General features: G+C 42.2%; 1 protein-coding gene across 1 annotated transcript in view; it reads left to right on the top strand.

Moving 5' to 3' along the window:
- The window catches only part of plxna4 (plexin A4), a 216,184-nt gene that overhangs the window by 180,379 nt on the left and 19,906 nt on the right, over positions 1–15,899 (top strand). The window contains exons 19-26 of the mRNA XM_034133662.1: positions 113–259; positions 1,034–1,268; positions 2,115–2,257; positions 4,688–4,956; positions 9,698–9,764; positions 10,373–10,519; positions 11,390–11,549; positions 15,097–15,200. Of these exons, the coding sequence (XP_033989553.1) occupies positions 113–259; positions 1,034–1,268; positions 2,115–2,257; positions 4,688–4,956; positions 9,698–9,764; positions 10,373–10,519; positions 11,390–11,549; positions 15,097–15,200 (1,272 nt within the window). The remainder of the gene's footprint in view (positions 1–112; positions 260–1,033; positions 1,269–2,114; positions 2,258–4,687; positions 4,957–9,697; positions 9,765–10,372; positions 10,520–11,389; positions 11,550–15,096; positions 15,201–15,899) is intronic.

Below are 15,899 nucleotides of genomic sequence, written 5' to 3'. Positions count from 1 at the left end.
TATGCAATGTCATTTTGCATCATTCCAGTATTGATATAAATACGAAATATTGACGTGTTTGCCTTCCAACAGTAATAAAAGTCTTTATTTATGCATAAATTCTTTCCTGCAGGGGCGGAACTTTCTTCCACCAACCAATACTGGGAATGGAAAGCTGAACTACACAGTTTTCATTGGAGAGAAGCCCTGCATGTTAACAGTGTCAGAGACCCAGCTGCTCTGTGAGTCACCGAACCTGACGGGTCGACACAAGGTCCTGGTGAGTGATACAGAACACGCTCACAAAGACAGGAGAGACACACACACACACACACACACACACACACACACACACACACAGATACACATGACAGATATAAGGCAGACAGTCCTACAAATCGATCAGCAGTTTGACAGACAGACAGACGAACGTTCCTCGTGTTGCTTTCTATCTATCTTCTTGTCCACTTTGAGACAGTCTACAGCTCTGATCCAATTATCTGTGTGGTTCCTGTTTCTGCCCACAAGCAGACAGAAGACAAACAAATAAGCCTTCAATAAGAAGGATTAGGGCCCTGGAAAACTCAATAGTGTTTCCATTTGTGGTTTTAAAAGGGACCACTTTGAACAAAGCGCTTCCTGATGTTACCACCTAAAGCCTGCATCAGAAAAGATGGACACATTACTGGTACGCATATCAGTCAGAAAATGCACAAATGAACAGAAGTGTGTACTCATCTAAATAGAAAGTCAATATGTCTGTCTGTCTGGGATTTTATCTTCATTTTGAAAACAGAAATGCTTTAAAGACCTTGAAAGAGATTCATAGATGCAATATTTTGTTAGCATTCACAAATAAGTGAAATGTCTTAGCCTTGAAGAAAACTCTGCCTCCTTGTTTGATTGACACTTATAATACTTATCTGAGGTAACATTATTGAACCTTTTTCCAATTGTTATATTTGAGTTAACTTCTCTATTTGTGTATACAATATATGTACAGTAGATGCATGCATTATTTGTAATCTGACTTTTTATCTGTCCCCTTCACAAGGCACGTGTGGGTGGAATCGAGTTCTCCCCAGGTGTGGTCCACATCATGTCCGACAGCCCCCTCAGCAGCACAGCTATCATTGGTATTGCTGCAGCCGGAGCCCTCCTCATCCTCTTCATCGTGGTGGTGCTCATTGCCTACAAGCGCAAGTCTCGCGAGAGTGACCTGACCCTGAAGAGGCTGCAGATGCAGATGGACAACCTGGAGTCCCGCGTGGCTCTGGAGTGCAAAGAGGGTAAGAGGTTGATGCAGTTTTACTGTATGGAATAGAATGTATTCTTATATAGATCCAACTAACTTTTCTACCTTGGAAACTTTTTGAATGATGTATTTAGTTCTGTTGACACAAGTAGCATTCGCAGAATGAACTGATTAATTGATGAGTAACAATTGAGTATGTGCTCAACAGCGTAAATTGTATTAAGTATTGCAAGCATCCTGTGTTGCTATGGCTTTTATAAATCTAAATGTCTAATCAATCGACTAAAATCATGTTACTATATTTGCTCATCCTTGGGCCAATCAGAGGGCTTGTTTTATTCGGCCAATCAGAAGTCTTGTTTTAATATGTCCAATAAATAGGCTTGTTTTAATGGAGAAATCAGAGGGCTTCTTTTGTTGGGAAAATCAGAAGGCTTGTATCAATGGGCCAATCAGAGGGCTCGTTTCAATGGGCCAATCAAAGTGCTTGTTTCGATGCACCAATAAGAGGGCTGGTTTAAATTGGGATATAAAAGGGCTCATTACAATGGACTAATCAGAGGGCTTGTTTCTATGGATAAATCAACTGAATCTTTCCAGTAGACCAATCAGAAAGCTTGTTTCAGTACAAGACACTGAACCCCCAACTTCTCTCTAAGGCTGAGCCTCTGGTATGTGTGAAAGATCACCGGATTAGATGATGAGCAGTTAAGCAACTTGTATGGCTGCCCTGCCATCAGTGTCTGAATGTGTGAATGGGTAAATGTTGGCATGTGGTGTACAAGCACTTTGAGTAAAGAGAAGACTAGAAAGGGGCTATATTAACGTACATTACCATTTATATACAAATAACTGGTTTGTGTATGGTTTTATCCATCAGCTTTCGCAGAGCTCCAGACAGACATCCATGAGCTGACCAGTGATCTGGACGGAGCAGGAATCCCCTTCTTGGACTACAGGACCTACACCATGAGGGTCCTATTCCCAGGCATCGAGGAGCATCCTGTACTCAGAGATCTGGAGGTATGGTGGAATGGTTTTCTGATTATTCAACTTGTATTATGTATTGTTCCTGCGTTAGTCTGTGTCTGTTTTTTCACTTTATAGTTGCCTAACACAGTGCTGGATCTCTGCCTCAATCTAACATATTCAAATTCTGCATGTGTCAGATTGTGATTGTTATTTGGGTCACAGGAAAAGTAACTTGTACATAATGTTGGGCATCAGAATAAAGTTCTCAATTAACATGCTATCTACAGCATTCCCATTAAATAGATATTCCATGTGTTTCGTTCAAAGAAATTCTGAAAACAGGACAGCTATTTGTAAGAAGTTGATACCAATTTCCTATTCATTTAGAAAATTGCAAGTGTGTGTACCTGTTCTTCAGTCTCTATCAAATAACAATCCCAATGCAATTAGCCCTATTTGAAAAGAAAGCAAAACGAACTAGCAAATGAACAATGTGGTGGGTCAGAGTAGGTGAAATTGAAGCCGAGGTTGTTGTGTTGCTGTCTGGTAAACAAAAGCCTTTTGACAGCCGACAAAAACACTTTATCAAAAACAAACAAGACAACCTAAAATCAGGAGCGCGCTCTCATTAATAACTCAAACGATATGAGAAGCTGCTCGTTTTTTTTCTCTCCACCTCAAAAACAAATTAAAAGTCAATTAGTGGGAGAAAGCAAAAGAAAAAAAATCAGTTAATTCATCGTCGGTAGTGACATTGATAGACAGCCATAATTGAGCAGGTCGTCTTGTTCCATTAAGAGAATGATGGACCCCCATTTCACTGCCCTCAGGATTGGCCACTCTATCCCTGATGAGAATTTCCCAGTAATAAGCAATATTAATTATGTTTTAATTGGTGTAAATGTGGAACTGTATGACGAGTATAATATGGAATTAAAGCCTAATGAAAAAAGCAGACGCCTTGTCTTAGGCGGTTTATGGCTGCCTAATTGTTATTGATGTGTCGGATAATTTAAAGTCGTTTTTGACTGTGGGTTTCAGAAAGAAAGAGCATAGGTGATAAAACTCTTTCAAGGTTTACATAAAAACTGGATTTTCACAGTCAGTTAAAATAAGGAAAAATATTAAAATATAGTCTGGCATGTGTGAGCTCAATAAAGCCTACCCTTTCACATTATATGTATTCCTGGTCACTGTTGAGGTTGGTTCTTAGCAGTCAAAATGACTTCCTTGCCTCTACAATTTATTTTCCTAACAACTTGACTATACCTCTAAATCTCATTTTGCCTGCTTCGTATGATTGTTTCCCCATTTCCCTCTTGATCCTTACGGAAACAATTCAATTTCAGCAGCGGTTGCCATATTTGTTTCTTCTGTCTGCCTGCCAAACTCAAATATCCCAGTGACCCTGTGAAGATTGTGTGTAGGTCAGGACATTTAGCTCCTTTCATGCACCGTCTCCATAATCCATAATGTTACACATGTTTGTTCTACGGTAGAGTATAATACATTTGTTTGGTCTATAACCTGCAAACACTTACAGTTTATTATGTAGAAAAAAAGCACAAAACATTCACAATAACATTTTCAAGACTTCATTAATGTGTGCTTTCATTCACAAGCTCATAGTGTATAAACGCAAACAAGGAAAATGCCAACACTTAAAGCACACACATTGTATGCATCTTGTCAGGCGTATAAAATGAGACTTGCCACTTAACAATAGCTCCCAGCTGATTACAAGAGTTTCCTCCAGGAAAGGTGAAAGACAGAACATATGCTGGTTGGCAGCTGCATTGGGTACAAAGACATGCCGTCTTACCACAAGTGCTCTTGACAGATACAAAAAAAACGTAATCTCAATGGGTGCTATTTACGGGGAAAAGAAGAAGTGCCTAGTATAAATGGTGCAGGGACATTGTGGGCTCAGACGAGGGGATTCACTGCCTCTTCCTTTCAACTTACATTAGTGTGGGACACGGCACCATCGACATAATAAGCATTCCCGCAAGAGACGTATTGTTTTCCTGCCTTTATTCTCAACCTTCACACTAAATGCAACAAAAGCTGCAAGATGTTAAACTCCTTATCTCCCTTGTTGCTTTTTTTTCTTTCTCTCATTCTGTTTCTCCTTTCTTCCTCCTTATTTATGAGGACAGATTTATTAACTGATAACTTCACTTTCAATTAGAGAAACCAGAGCTGAATTCAATTATTACTTCTAATACATTTTCACGTGCGTTAATAAAGCACATACATGAACCTGATCAAAATATATTTATTATGATTATATGTTATATAAAACTGTGTTTATTCAGCAATGTTTAAGTATTTGACTAGGGATGCAGGAAGCTAGGAACTGATGACTGATTGGGTTTATATGGCATGGCTTTGAATGTGTTACATGGATTCTGTACTTGTTCCACTCCTTGTTATTTTTAATGTGTCCCTGTCAAATGAACATTTCTGCTGTGTTCACAGGTGCCAGGCTACCGGCAGGAGCAAGTGGAGAAGGGGCTGAAGCTCTTCGGCCAGCTCATTAACAACAAGGTCTTCCTGCTGTGTTTTATTCGCACTCTGGAGGCCCAGCGTGGTTTCTCCATGAGGGACCGTGGCAACGTGGCCTCACTTATCATGACAGTGTTGCAGAGCAAGTTGGAGTACGCCACTGACGTCCTCAAACACCTGCTGTCTGACCTTATAGACCGCAACCTTGAGAGCAAGAACCACCCCAAGCTGCTGCTACGAAGGTGAGAACCAGGCCGGAAAAGATGTGCCGAGTTGAACTTACCTCTTATACCCTTCTAACAAGTGGCTACAGTTATACAGCTGGTAGTGACCTTTGAAGATGCAGATGATGCATCAAGAAAGAACAGTTCAACCAAATAACTCTCTCCCTATGATTTATATTTACACACTGAACACCTGCCACACAGATTCCACTTCTGTAAACATAGGGTTTGTGCTTGGTTGGGGATAGAGATAAACGTTTGTACTGGTTAATGTAAACACTTTAATATCAAGGACTGGATGTGCTACTCTCTTTGGGTCGGTTCCTAACTGTGACATGTTTGGATTAACTCCCGTGACCTTGAATTGCCTGCTCTGTCTCAGAGAAACCAGAGCGTGTTGCTATGCCACATCATTAGCAAAATAATTATGATTAATTAGCACTGAATAGAGTTTCAAATAGCTCAAGAGGGGGAAAAATAGTCACTTCTGAAAAAAGCGGAAAACAGTGAAAGCTTGCACTTCAACACAGTCATGTTCCTCCCTTGGATTTGTAGTCAGAGCTTTAATGGCACGCACTTGAATGCAGAATTGTAAGGGATTGTACTGCCTGCCCACAGTGTGTAGTAAATGTGATGATTATGGTTACTTGAGTAAACCGTCTGCCTTTCAGCTGATGTGTATGTGTGTAATATGTCTATTCATACATATGGACTTGTATGTTGTTTTGCTCGGGGGTCAACCGGCAAGTCTTGACACCCCCAGATGATTTGCCAGGCACCTTCCACATTAATTAGTCTCTTTTCAATTACAATTCAGATTTTCCCTCAGGCTAAAAACTCATCCCTGCCAATAAATACACACACACATACGACAAGCATATATCATAGGAAGAGGACTGAAATTGATCCTCGTACCATGGGCATTTTCATCTCATGAAAGCATGTTTAGACGATGCTTGGTGATGCAGAGGGAGATTAATGTTGTCTGGGCACAGGAGCCATAATTAATTGCAGCAAGAGCTCACCAAGCTTGGTGCAGCCACTAAACAATGGAGTAACGGCTGATCCTGGAGATACAGCAGGAGAGACAGCGGCACAGCAGAGCCAGGGAAAGGGAGTCAAGGACAATGGAGACACTTAAAGCTGTGTCACCAAGTAAGGCATGCTGACTGCTGGGGCATGCAGGCAGGTAGGGAGCTCTTTGATCACTTAGTTTACATGTCACTATTGCTTTGAATGTGCAAGGTCTGAACCATATGAGGAGAAACTGCCATGTGAAAAAACATTCTCCAATATTGTGATGACAATACATCTTGTGATACATTCACACATTCGTTCAAATGTGCATATTAGCTTTACCTTTCTATATTAGCATGGTTGTTCTTAAAATCTGAACCAGAGTCAAACAAACTGTCTTCTATGACACTTTCAGTCCTTGTCAGGAAGGGAGAAGTAAACCTGGGAGAAAGCCAATCACAGTGCAGCACTGGAGGGAGAGCCATGTTTACAACAAACGCTCGGCCGGTTTGATAGCCCATTTGTCATCCACACCATTGTGATTGGCACTGATCAGACTGTCTTCATCTGGTCCTTTCTTCTTAGAAGCGCTTGTTAGTCCTTCGACATCCCAGCATGCATTTCAGTTGTGATGAGGCAGTGTGATCAAGCTATGCCACCCTATAGAGCGGGTTGACTGGCGTGTCCTTGGATAGCGGCTGAAAATAGCCCAGATAGTCCGGCATAAGGCTGTGAAGATGGAGCTTAATCTTGTCTGGAAAGATAGCACCCATTCCCTCTTCTCCTCTCTTTCATTTGTTTTGTTCATTTCCGCTTTCTTCCTCTTTCCTCTCACTCTTTCTCTCTTCCACCATGTTTGCTCACATTGAGTGTTATTCTCCCTCACACTGCCTCTGCTTCCTCCTCTATTTGTTCTGATGCTTGTGCCACTTGCCACCGTCACTTTCTTTATCTCTCTCTTCCTCCCTTATACTCGCTCGCTCAATCTATATCCTCAGCTCTGCTTCCCCCCCCCCCTTCCCCCTCCCCTGTTTTCTTGATTGCTAAATCAATGCTTAAAGTGCGTGAGCAGGGTGTCTCTGGCACAGCATCTGAGCATGGCTACCCACTGCCTCCTCTTCCAAGAAATCTCCGTGTGTGCATGTGTGTGTCTTTTTGCTCTCTCTCCACACACAAACACACATCCTTCCATCTGTCCCATCTCAACCTGTGCTGAAGCACAACCACCAGGCAAGCTAACTAACGAGAGCCTTCCGCAACCATCTGTCGCATTTCTCTCTGCCTTTTCCTCCCTCAACACCATCCTTCCTCCTGTCATACAGAGTTAAACACCATTTTACAAAGCCTTAAGTTTACTTTGGCTGCAGTTAATGTGTCAGAATACCAGTTTTAATATTGGTCAAAAGATGAAATCCCAATATGTTCTTGTGTTGATCACAGCTTTGCTTCGGCTTAAACATGGACAAAAAACCCCCGCACAGGGTTAAAAGCCCCTTGTTAACTTTAAAAATATCTTTGTTGAAAACAAGTCCGCGGCTAGGCGTCACTGTGAGACTGTTTGACACTCAGGATGAGCAATCTTCCTCACAGGGAGGCAGAGTGAAACATGGAAATGATTTCTGATCTCAAACTGCGCTGTTTTCACATGTGACTGAACCAGGAGAGACTCAGATGCAGTTACATGTTCGGTTAACCCAGCTAAGCCAAAGTAATATCAGTAAACAAGAGAGGCTGTTTGAATCGCTTAAATGAGCAGAGGAGCCGGATTACATCTACCCTCAAAGATTTACACTCCAGGAAGTGACAGTTTGCAGAAAGTACTATTTGCATAGAAAAACATGCTGGTTGGAGCTATGGCCAACCCAAATGTTCAATGTGTGATGGAGCAAACATTCCCACCACCCCTTCATCAGTGATCAGGAGGAAGTCCACTCTGCCAGGTCCCCTCTGCTCTACATCCTTCTCCACGCCCACTGCCCCTCTGACCGGCTGCCAACACGGCCCACCTGACCATGCCAACACGCCACGGCACATTTCATTGCATTAACCCCAACACAGGTTGTGCTGTGTTTTGAGTAGCATCTTAGGAAAGGTTTGGAGAAGAATGTTTGAAACGTGTAATACTAAATGCTAACGTTAGATCCCAAAGCAGCTCCGTCACAGTGCCATTTCTATCCTCATTCCCACTGCGCTCTGATGGAGTGAGCATAAGCAAACTGCTGGGGCCGTGCCAAGACTTCTTACTACAGCAGGGCCAGCACCCACTGCCAGAAGCATGCACACACACAACAGACACTAGTCAGCACACATGGTCATTTCTGAATACATCCGCAGTGGGATTAATTTGTGCTTTTTGCACGCTCGTCTTAAAACAGCGGCACACTTGTCCACTTACACAGGCACACAATATCTATTTGAAGTGAATAGAGAAAGGCAAGTTTAAAAGAAGAAAAGCAAAAGCCAGACTCGACCAAGCCATTTCTTCTCATTCGTTTCCTAATTTTCCTGTTCCACTGCTCCCTCCCTCCCTCTCTCCCTCCTTTCCTGTGCACCTCCTCGTTCCTCCATGCTCCTTTCATCCCTTTGATAGATGGGCTACATTTGTGGAAATGGAGAGGATTTGGAAGTGTGTGTGATTACAGGAGGAAGCCAGAGGGAGCACGGAAGAAAGCAAGGACACATGAAAGAAAAGATGAAAAGTGACCTTGTTGACCCTTGGATCTACGGACGGAGGAAGGGCGGGGGGGGGGCAGCTAAATAAAAGTGCGGGCACAGTTAGAGACAGGAAGTTAATCCCCCCCAGGTGTTGTGCCAATGATGGCAGGGGGTGCCAAGCCAACCCACTGGCACAGCGGACATTATATCCCCCCCGCTCATGTCTCAGTGTGTGGAGCCCCTTAAAGAGGCTGTCTGAATGGAGGAAGGCGGGAGGGCTGCAGGTGGCAGCTGAAACACGGGACAAAACCAAAACACACACACATACACACGGACACAATGGATCCTAATCCTAAAATATTGATGCCTATGGTTGTTGCTCATTGAAAGCAGAGGGAGGGATGTGTGTGTGTGTCTGAGGTGTTCTGACAGATTACCCACACACCCCTGCTGCTGGTCAAGAAGGTTGCTGTCAAAGGATATCCGATCCTGCCTCTCCTCTTTCTCCCCTCGCAACCACCGCTGTTGTTAATATGTATGCAGATTAGTCATTCACACGGGATCAATCACACTGTTGGCCCAGGTCAACACAAATGCAGACACACACCATTTTGCCACACCAGTAGAGCATGGATGCCAGGCAGAGAAAGAAAGGGAGATGTATTCATTCACTTTCTATTGTGCACGGATCGAGTGTTGGTCCAGTGAATAGGCAAGGGAGCACTTGATAATGAGGCCAGTGTTATTACAGAGCCCATCCAGCCCCTAACGACATCAATCCACCGGGATCAAATAAAGGCTTTTAATTGCTTTGCCTCATATTAAAATCCCCGCCGCCATAGACAAGCTGCCCTTGGCGTGCCTGAACATAAAAGCCAGCCGAAAGATTGGCTGAAAGGCCGTCATATGTGCAAAGGCTCACTCAATCCATGTCTTTGCAATTATATTTGTGTAACGAAAGCCTATTCATTAGCAGCGGTCATCATTTTTAGAAGAATATTTGATGACTTTGTTGAATATTTATGATGGTAATAACAGCGTTGCGGATCATAAGTTCATGATGTGCTTTGTGTCTTTCTGTTTGCAGGACTGAGTCTGTTGCAGAGAAAATGCTGACCAACTGGTTCACGTTCCTCCTCTACAAGTTTCTCAAGGTACATCTTCAATGTTTGCTTCACTATTGAACTAAGGGTTTTGTTTACTCCCAAATCTGCAGATTGTGGATACAATAGCAATTAATTGTAAGAAAATTGTACTTCTCATGACTTCGATCAGACTTGTATTTTAGGTATAATTAGGTACATGAATATATCGATTCTGTTCATTTCAGCTAGAATATACTGTATGATGATATGGATGTGGCGTTAAGAAGTAATACCCTACAGCACCAGTATTCACTAAAAACTAAATTGACCATTTCTCTTCAACCTTCCTCTCTCTATTCGTTGCTTTACTGCAGCTGGGAGGAGAATAAAAACAATGATAAATGGCCAGTCTCTTCTGGTTGATTAACAACACTGTTTTATAACAATGTTCACTCTATGCTACCCATTAAATCATCCAAAAATGTTGGCACATTGTAGTGAAATTCTATTCTAATGTAGGGTGTTGTGATGTTGTTTGGTCAGCCCAGAAAACATAACAAAAACAAATACAACATTTGTTCATTACTAAACTTTGCTGTCATCCAAGTGTAGAATGGCTTCAAAGTTTCTTCCTCCCTGTTAACTTTTTCTTCCTGTCTCTCTGGATGTCTTCACAGGAGTGTGCAGGCGAACCTCTCTTCTCCCTCTTCTGTGCCATCAAGCAGCAGATGGAGAAAGGCCCCATTGACTCCATCACAGGAGAAGCCCGCTACTCGCTCAGCGAAGACAAGCTCATCAGACAACAGATTGACTACAAGACGCTGGTAAGGGGTTCACCAGGCCCGGGGTGCAGGGGCTGAAAGGGGACACTTAATATGCTTCCAGGGAGAAGAGGGGAGGAACAGGGTGGTTATGGGTTGTCGGTCATGAGATGAACAACGCAGCATAAAGTTGTCGTTGTCACGCTCGACATGCAGAGGGCACAGGAGCGTCGACCTCACTTCCTGTACAAGAGCTGTCAAGAAAAAGAGAAAGGCTTGGAAATGACAAAGAGAAATAGACCATTTCAGAATATGCATGTTTGAATGGCTACATATGGAGAGAGGTGATGAAGCTTCCTCCTTCTGGAACCTCTCTGTTCTCCAGTCATCTGATGTGTTTGTTTGAATGGGAAAACCTCAGCACTGTTAAGTCCTGACAGCTTTCAAGAACTGCGATAGAAAAAAACCTTGATTACACGTTGACCCTCTCTTTTATGACGTGTTTTTGTGCTCCTCTTGTATTTTGGGTAATTCTCCACACACCTGGAGACAGAACTGATACATATGCTAATAATATTATAATTAGCTGGTTTACTGCTGCTCATCAATTGAGGAAGCGCATTGCTGTCTCTCTTCAAGCTCTGATGAAAAAGCAGCTTCCCTGGTGAATAATCTTTTTCTTCCCTGCAATTATCTCAAAGGCCCTTTGGCGAGCACAGAATGATTTCAGTTCCATTGAGTACAAATCCAATGCAATCAACAAGGTTAACACACACACACATTTTCTCTACGAAGATTAAAAATACATTTTATAAAGCACAATATATCCTTTGCACTGAATCATCTCAGAAACACGGACTGCTGCAGTTACAAATATTGCCAGAATTCCTACCTTTAGATACCTGGGAATAATAATGTGTATTTGTGCTACAGGTGTTGAACTGCATCCATCCAGAGAATGAGAAAAGCCCAGAGATCCAGGTGAAGGCGCTGAACTGTGACACCATCAGCCAGGTGAAGGAGAAGATCCTGGACGCCATCTACAAGAACGTCCCACACTCCCACCGGCTGAAAGCTTCCGACATGGACCTGGGTACTAATCCTTGTCTTGATATATATAAATAATGCGAAAAAAGCAGGCAAATAGTCATATGTGATGTATTTATTAGTGGAACTGTATATTTACAGTGCTGAATAATTACCATGGCAGTCCTTCCATCCATTTCTGATTGCAGCCTCAGACTCAATACTTTGCCATGACATGTTGGATTGGAATTTGTTTAATTAAGTCACTTAAAGATCGAGAAAGACAATAATCCTAACACCGCTCACTCATAAAGCACATCATATATTAAACAAAAGTATAAAAACGAGAGGTAATAGGTAATATCCACATCCATAAAAGAATCATAAAATCCTAAAAACAAATGGATGAAATAAAACTCGACACATAAGAACACCATAGATAATACTAGCACCTGTAGGGAAATGAACAGCAACATCAAACAACTGGAAAGATAAAGTGCTCCGAATGCAATCAAAACATGTCCCATTGGAGAGTTTTGCATTCCTTTATGTATTTATGTGTATAATGGGATCTCTTATTCTTCTGTTCACCATTGTAGTCTCGCTGAAGCTTTCAGTTACTGTTCAGCTTGTCAAAACATTTCTAACCATGCAGCGCTTCCTATTTATGTGCCTGGAGAATAGCAGGCTGAACTTAGACACACACACAGATTGTTTACAAAGGATTCCCCACCCCTCTTTAAATGTACAAGTCTTCTTAGATATAGAGAAGTAGATTTCTTTTAAGACCCTTGGAGACTTGACATCGTGGTTGGGCTGGCTCAGATGTCTGAGAGTGGTCTCTCCTCAACCCAAACTTCCCATCGATCCACTCTCTTGTCGACTAGAGTCTGAGTCAGATGATTGATCAGCTAATCAATCGAGACGCTCTGTGATCTCTTTCCTACAAAATCATTTCCTAGTGTCCTTTCTTTCTTTTTCTCTTTCTTTCTGAGTAAGATAGTAAGCAGGGCTTGATTGTTCAAATGCAGGCTTTTGGTGCCTTTTATGATCCTTTTTGGCAGCTACAGTATGCACTTATTTCCACAAGGTGTGTATATGCACTTCTAGGGTATCAGAATGTTATCTAACTCCGGTCGTATATATTTGCAAATTACTTTAGGGGTCTATCTAATGAAAGGGGGCAATATACCTTCTCTGCAAAACTCATGATCAGGGGGTTTGGTACACCTTTGGAGCATAACAACGTTAACCATGATTGTTTGTCTGCCAATATCTACAGTCTCTCTCTGTACCACGCACTGTGCTTTTTTATGGTTTAATATTGCCGGAAGGATTTTCCAGGCCCCTGTTGTGTGTTGGTAATAGCATATTTATAACCAACCCTAGATCCAAGATGGGCTTTGCTTACCTTGGGGAATCTGTCTGGGTGATAGCTAAGTGAAGAGATTGGTTTAGCCTTTTGACGACACTCCTGGATAAAATTGTTTTATGGCCCCCTTTGGGCTCGATGTGTTGTTCTATTATTGTTTGATTACGAGAGGGAATTGGAAATTGTCACAGATAGCTGGCCAGTTGCTCTGTATGTAAGAAACGGAGGGAGAGACTGAGTAAATGCAGCTCCCTGGTGTATATCCTTTGTCTCCAAAAGTTCTCTGCTAAACATTAGTCAACGAGAATACACGTGACATATCTTTTCACGCATGTAGGGTTTATTTTCATTTGTGTGTCATGCGTTGTGATTATCATTCCTTGGTTTTGTGCAATTTACAATGGAAACAGGTCTTCCCTTTGATTGATCTTTTATTTTTGACACACTTTTTAACCTTGAAGTTGCTCTACACACATTCTACAGGTAATATCAGTGGCTGTCATGATCTCTGACACACTCTTAAACAAACACACACTCTCTGATTTCAATGAATGATAAGAATAATGAGACTGTGGCAGGCCTGTCCCTAGACGGATCGGCGAGCAGTGTTGTTATCCCAGATATTGTTTCTGATTCCCCTCTGCTGCAATCCTTCAGAGGAGATGCGGCCTGAGGACAAAGAGGCTAGGTCCTGTGTGTGTGAGTGTGTGTCATTGTGTGAGTGTTACCCGGAGCAAAAGTGTGTATCACATCTCCATGGAGTACAACAGTCACCTTCAGCCTTTCTCTTCATAAGCTTCCATTCACTCCCCAAAGTCCTTATCTCTCTGAGTGTGAGTCAAAATGCAAGTCCATACACACACACACACACACACACACACACACACACACACACACAAACACACACACCACACACACACACACACACACACACACACACACACCACACCACACCACACACACACACTCCAAGTAAATTCAAATCCAAGTTTGCTCTGGTTTCACACCAAGGATATATATTTATTTTTTCTCATTTTCATGTGTTTGCTGAAGCTCGACTGGAGACAGGCGCTCATTTGCATCTGTATGGGAAGATCTACTGTATAGACAAAAACACCAGGAGAATCTTTATTTCCTGCCGATTCTTTCAGAAGCTCACACAATTCAGGTCGATCCTCCAAAGACAGGCCTCATCATGCGCCACAGTGATTGCCGCTTTGTTTTGCTGTTTGTGAACAGAATAGGAGATGACAGTGGCCGACGCAAGAGGGAAACACAGCAGGAGCACACACATGAACATGTATTCATACAGCCCAGAATGTCTGTGAAAACAATAGAGGAATCATCTGCTTGTTTGTTTTTGATATGACTTCCCCTTTTTACGTATGATAATGTTGCGAGCTGTTTCTACTAAAGCTTTTGTTTTGTACGAAAGTTGCAAAGATGTGGGGGAAAGCCCGGTGTGTATGTCATGTAGATGTAATTGTAATTGTGTTGTAAGGTCAGTTAAATGCCAGCCTGTTGTTTATATCAAAGATACTGTTATGTGCTGTGGAAGTTGGAAGCTGGAAACCATGGAAATGATCTGCAGTAGCTTTATGCTGGCATCTTTGTAGTTTCTCCATGGACCGTTGTCGTGGATATCAGCCTGGTGTGCTTTTAACAAAGACCCTGACAATAAGAGCAGCATGGCAGGGGGCTTAGAGCAGTGGATGTTGGTTTGAAAAGGGGAGAGCAGGGACAAATAGCACCTTTAGAGAGCTGAGCATAAGGGCCGGTGTCGAAGATGGAAAAAGATTTGAACAAGCCAGGGGCATGCAGCTGTAATCAGAGCCATCGATCGCAGCAGAAAAGAGATTGAAAGAGATGATTAATTTAACTAGCCTCTTGTTACCGTCTCTAACATGTGGCATATCTGTTTGGGTCGTCTTTGCCTTTTTTTCTTCTATTTCTACTCTTAAGGTTTCTTTTTTGGAACCTTTTTTGATCCTATTCATGTTTTTCATGACAATGAAAGATACTAACTAAAAACTTCGGAACATGTAGATAAAGGGAATGGTAACTGGCAGACTGTGTACAAAAAGACTGATGGGTGCATTGTTACTTGTGCCAAAGCCATATCAGCTAGATTTTAGGGCATCATACATTTACAAGACAGATTTGAAAGTAAATATTTTTACAGGAGTAGCATTATGTGAATATAGTTGTTAATATGTTTTTCTTTCCCCCTTTGCAATTGCAGAATGGCGTCAGGGTCGTGGACAGCGCGTGATCCTGCAGGATGAAGACGTCACCACTAAGATCGAAGGTGACTGGAAGAGGCTGAACATGCTGTTCCATTACCAGGTACGCTTTGACTAGAGATTCTAAAATACTGACGACTGCAACCTGCTTTAAACTCTTCATATTACCCCCAAATAACGCCTCAATATTTGAACTGTTTAAGAACTTGGGTCAAAGTATGTTTACTTTGGGTCCATGGGGTTGGAACCATTGCTTGTTACACGATCATTACCATATCAAAAGGTCTTAGAAATAAAGTTTTAGAAATACAAAGTGTTTGTAAAGTTTTAGAGTTCACAGAGAAAGAAGAGATGGTTAAATAAAAAGCTGGTTGCTATCTGCCAAAGCCTGGCTGGTTTATATACTTTGCTTTTATAATGGAAAGCAAAGTAATGATTTACATTTTTAAGTTGTACATTTCTTTCCTACCACCAGTCATCCCTTTATCAATAGTACATTAAGCTCTCTCTGATGTCCTCTCCACTCCACCTCTCCCTCTAAAGCTGTGTGAACTCCATCTGCACTAAGCTCCAACACCGTCTAATGGACAATACAGTCAAAGTACTTTTCCAGCCATTTAGTTGTGCAAGTCCTCAGTTGACACACACACACACACACACACACACACACACACACACACACACACACACACACACACACACACACACACACACACACACACACACACACACACACACCACACACACACCAGAGTTTCCGTTAGAATATTTTTTTGCTGGTCAAAATGTCCGTTAAAGTTTA

The sequence above is a fragment of the Trematomus bernacchii genome, unplaced genomic scaffold, assembly GCF_902827165.1.
Source record: "Trematomus bernacchii unplaced genomic scaffold, fTreBer1.1, whole genome shotgun sequence".
Lineage (NCBI taxonomy): Eukaryota > Metazoa > Chordata > Actinopteri > Perciformes > Nototheniidae > Trematomus > Trematomus bernacchii.
The sequence above is the reverse complement of the archived record's forward strand: the minus strand, read 5'-3'. Positions and strand labels throughout refer to the sequence as shown.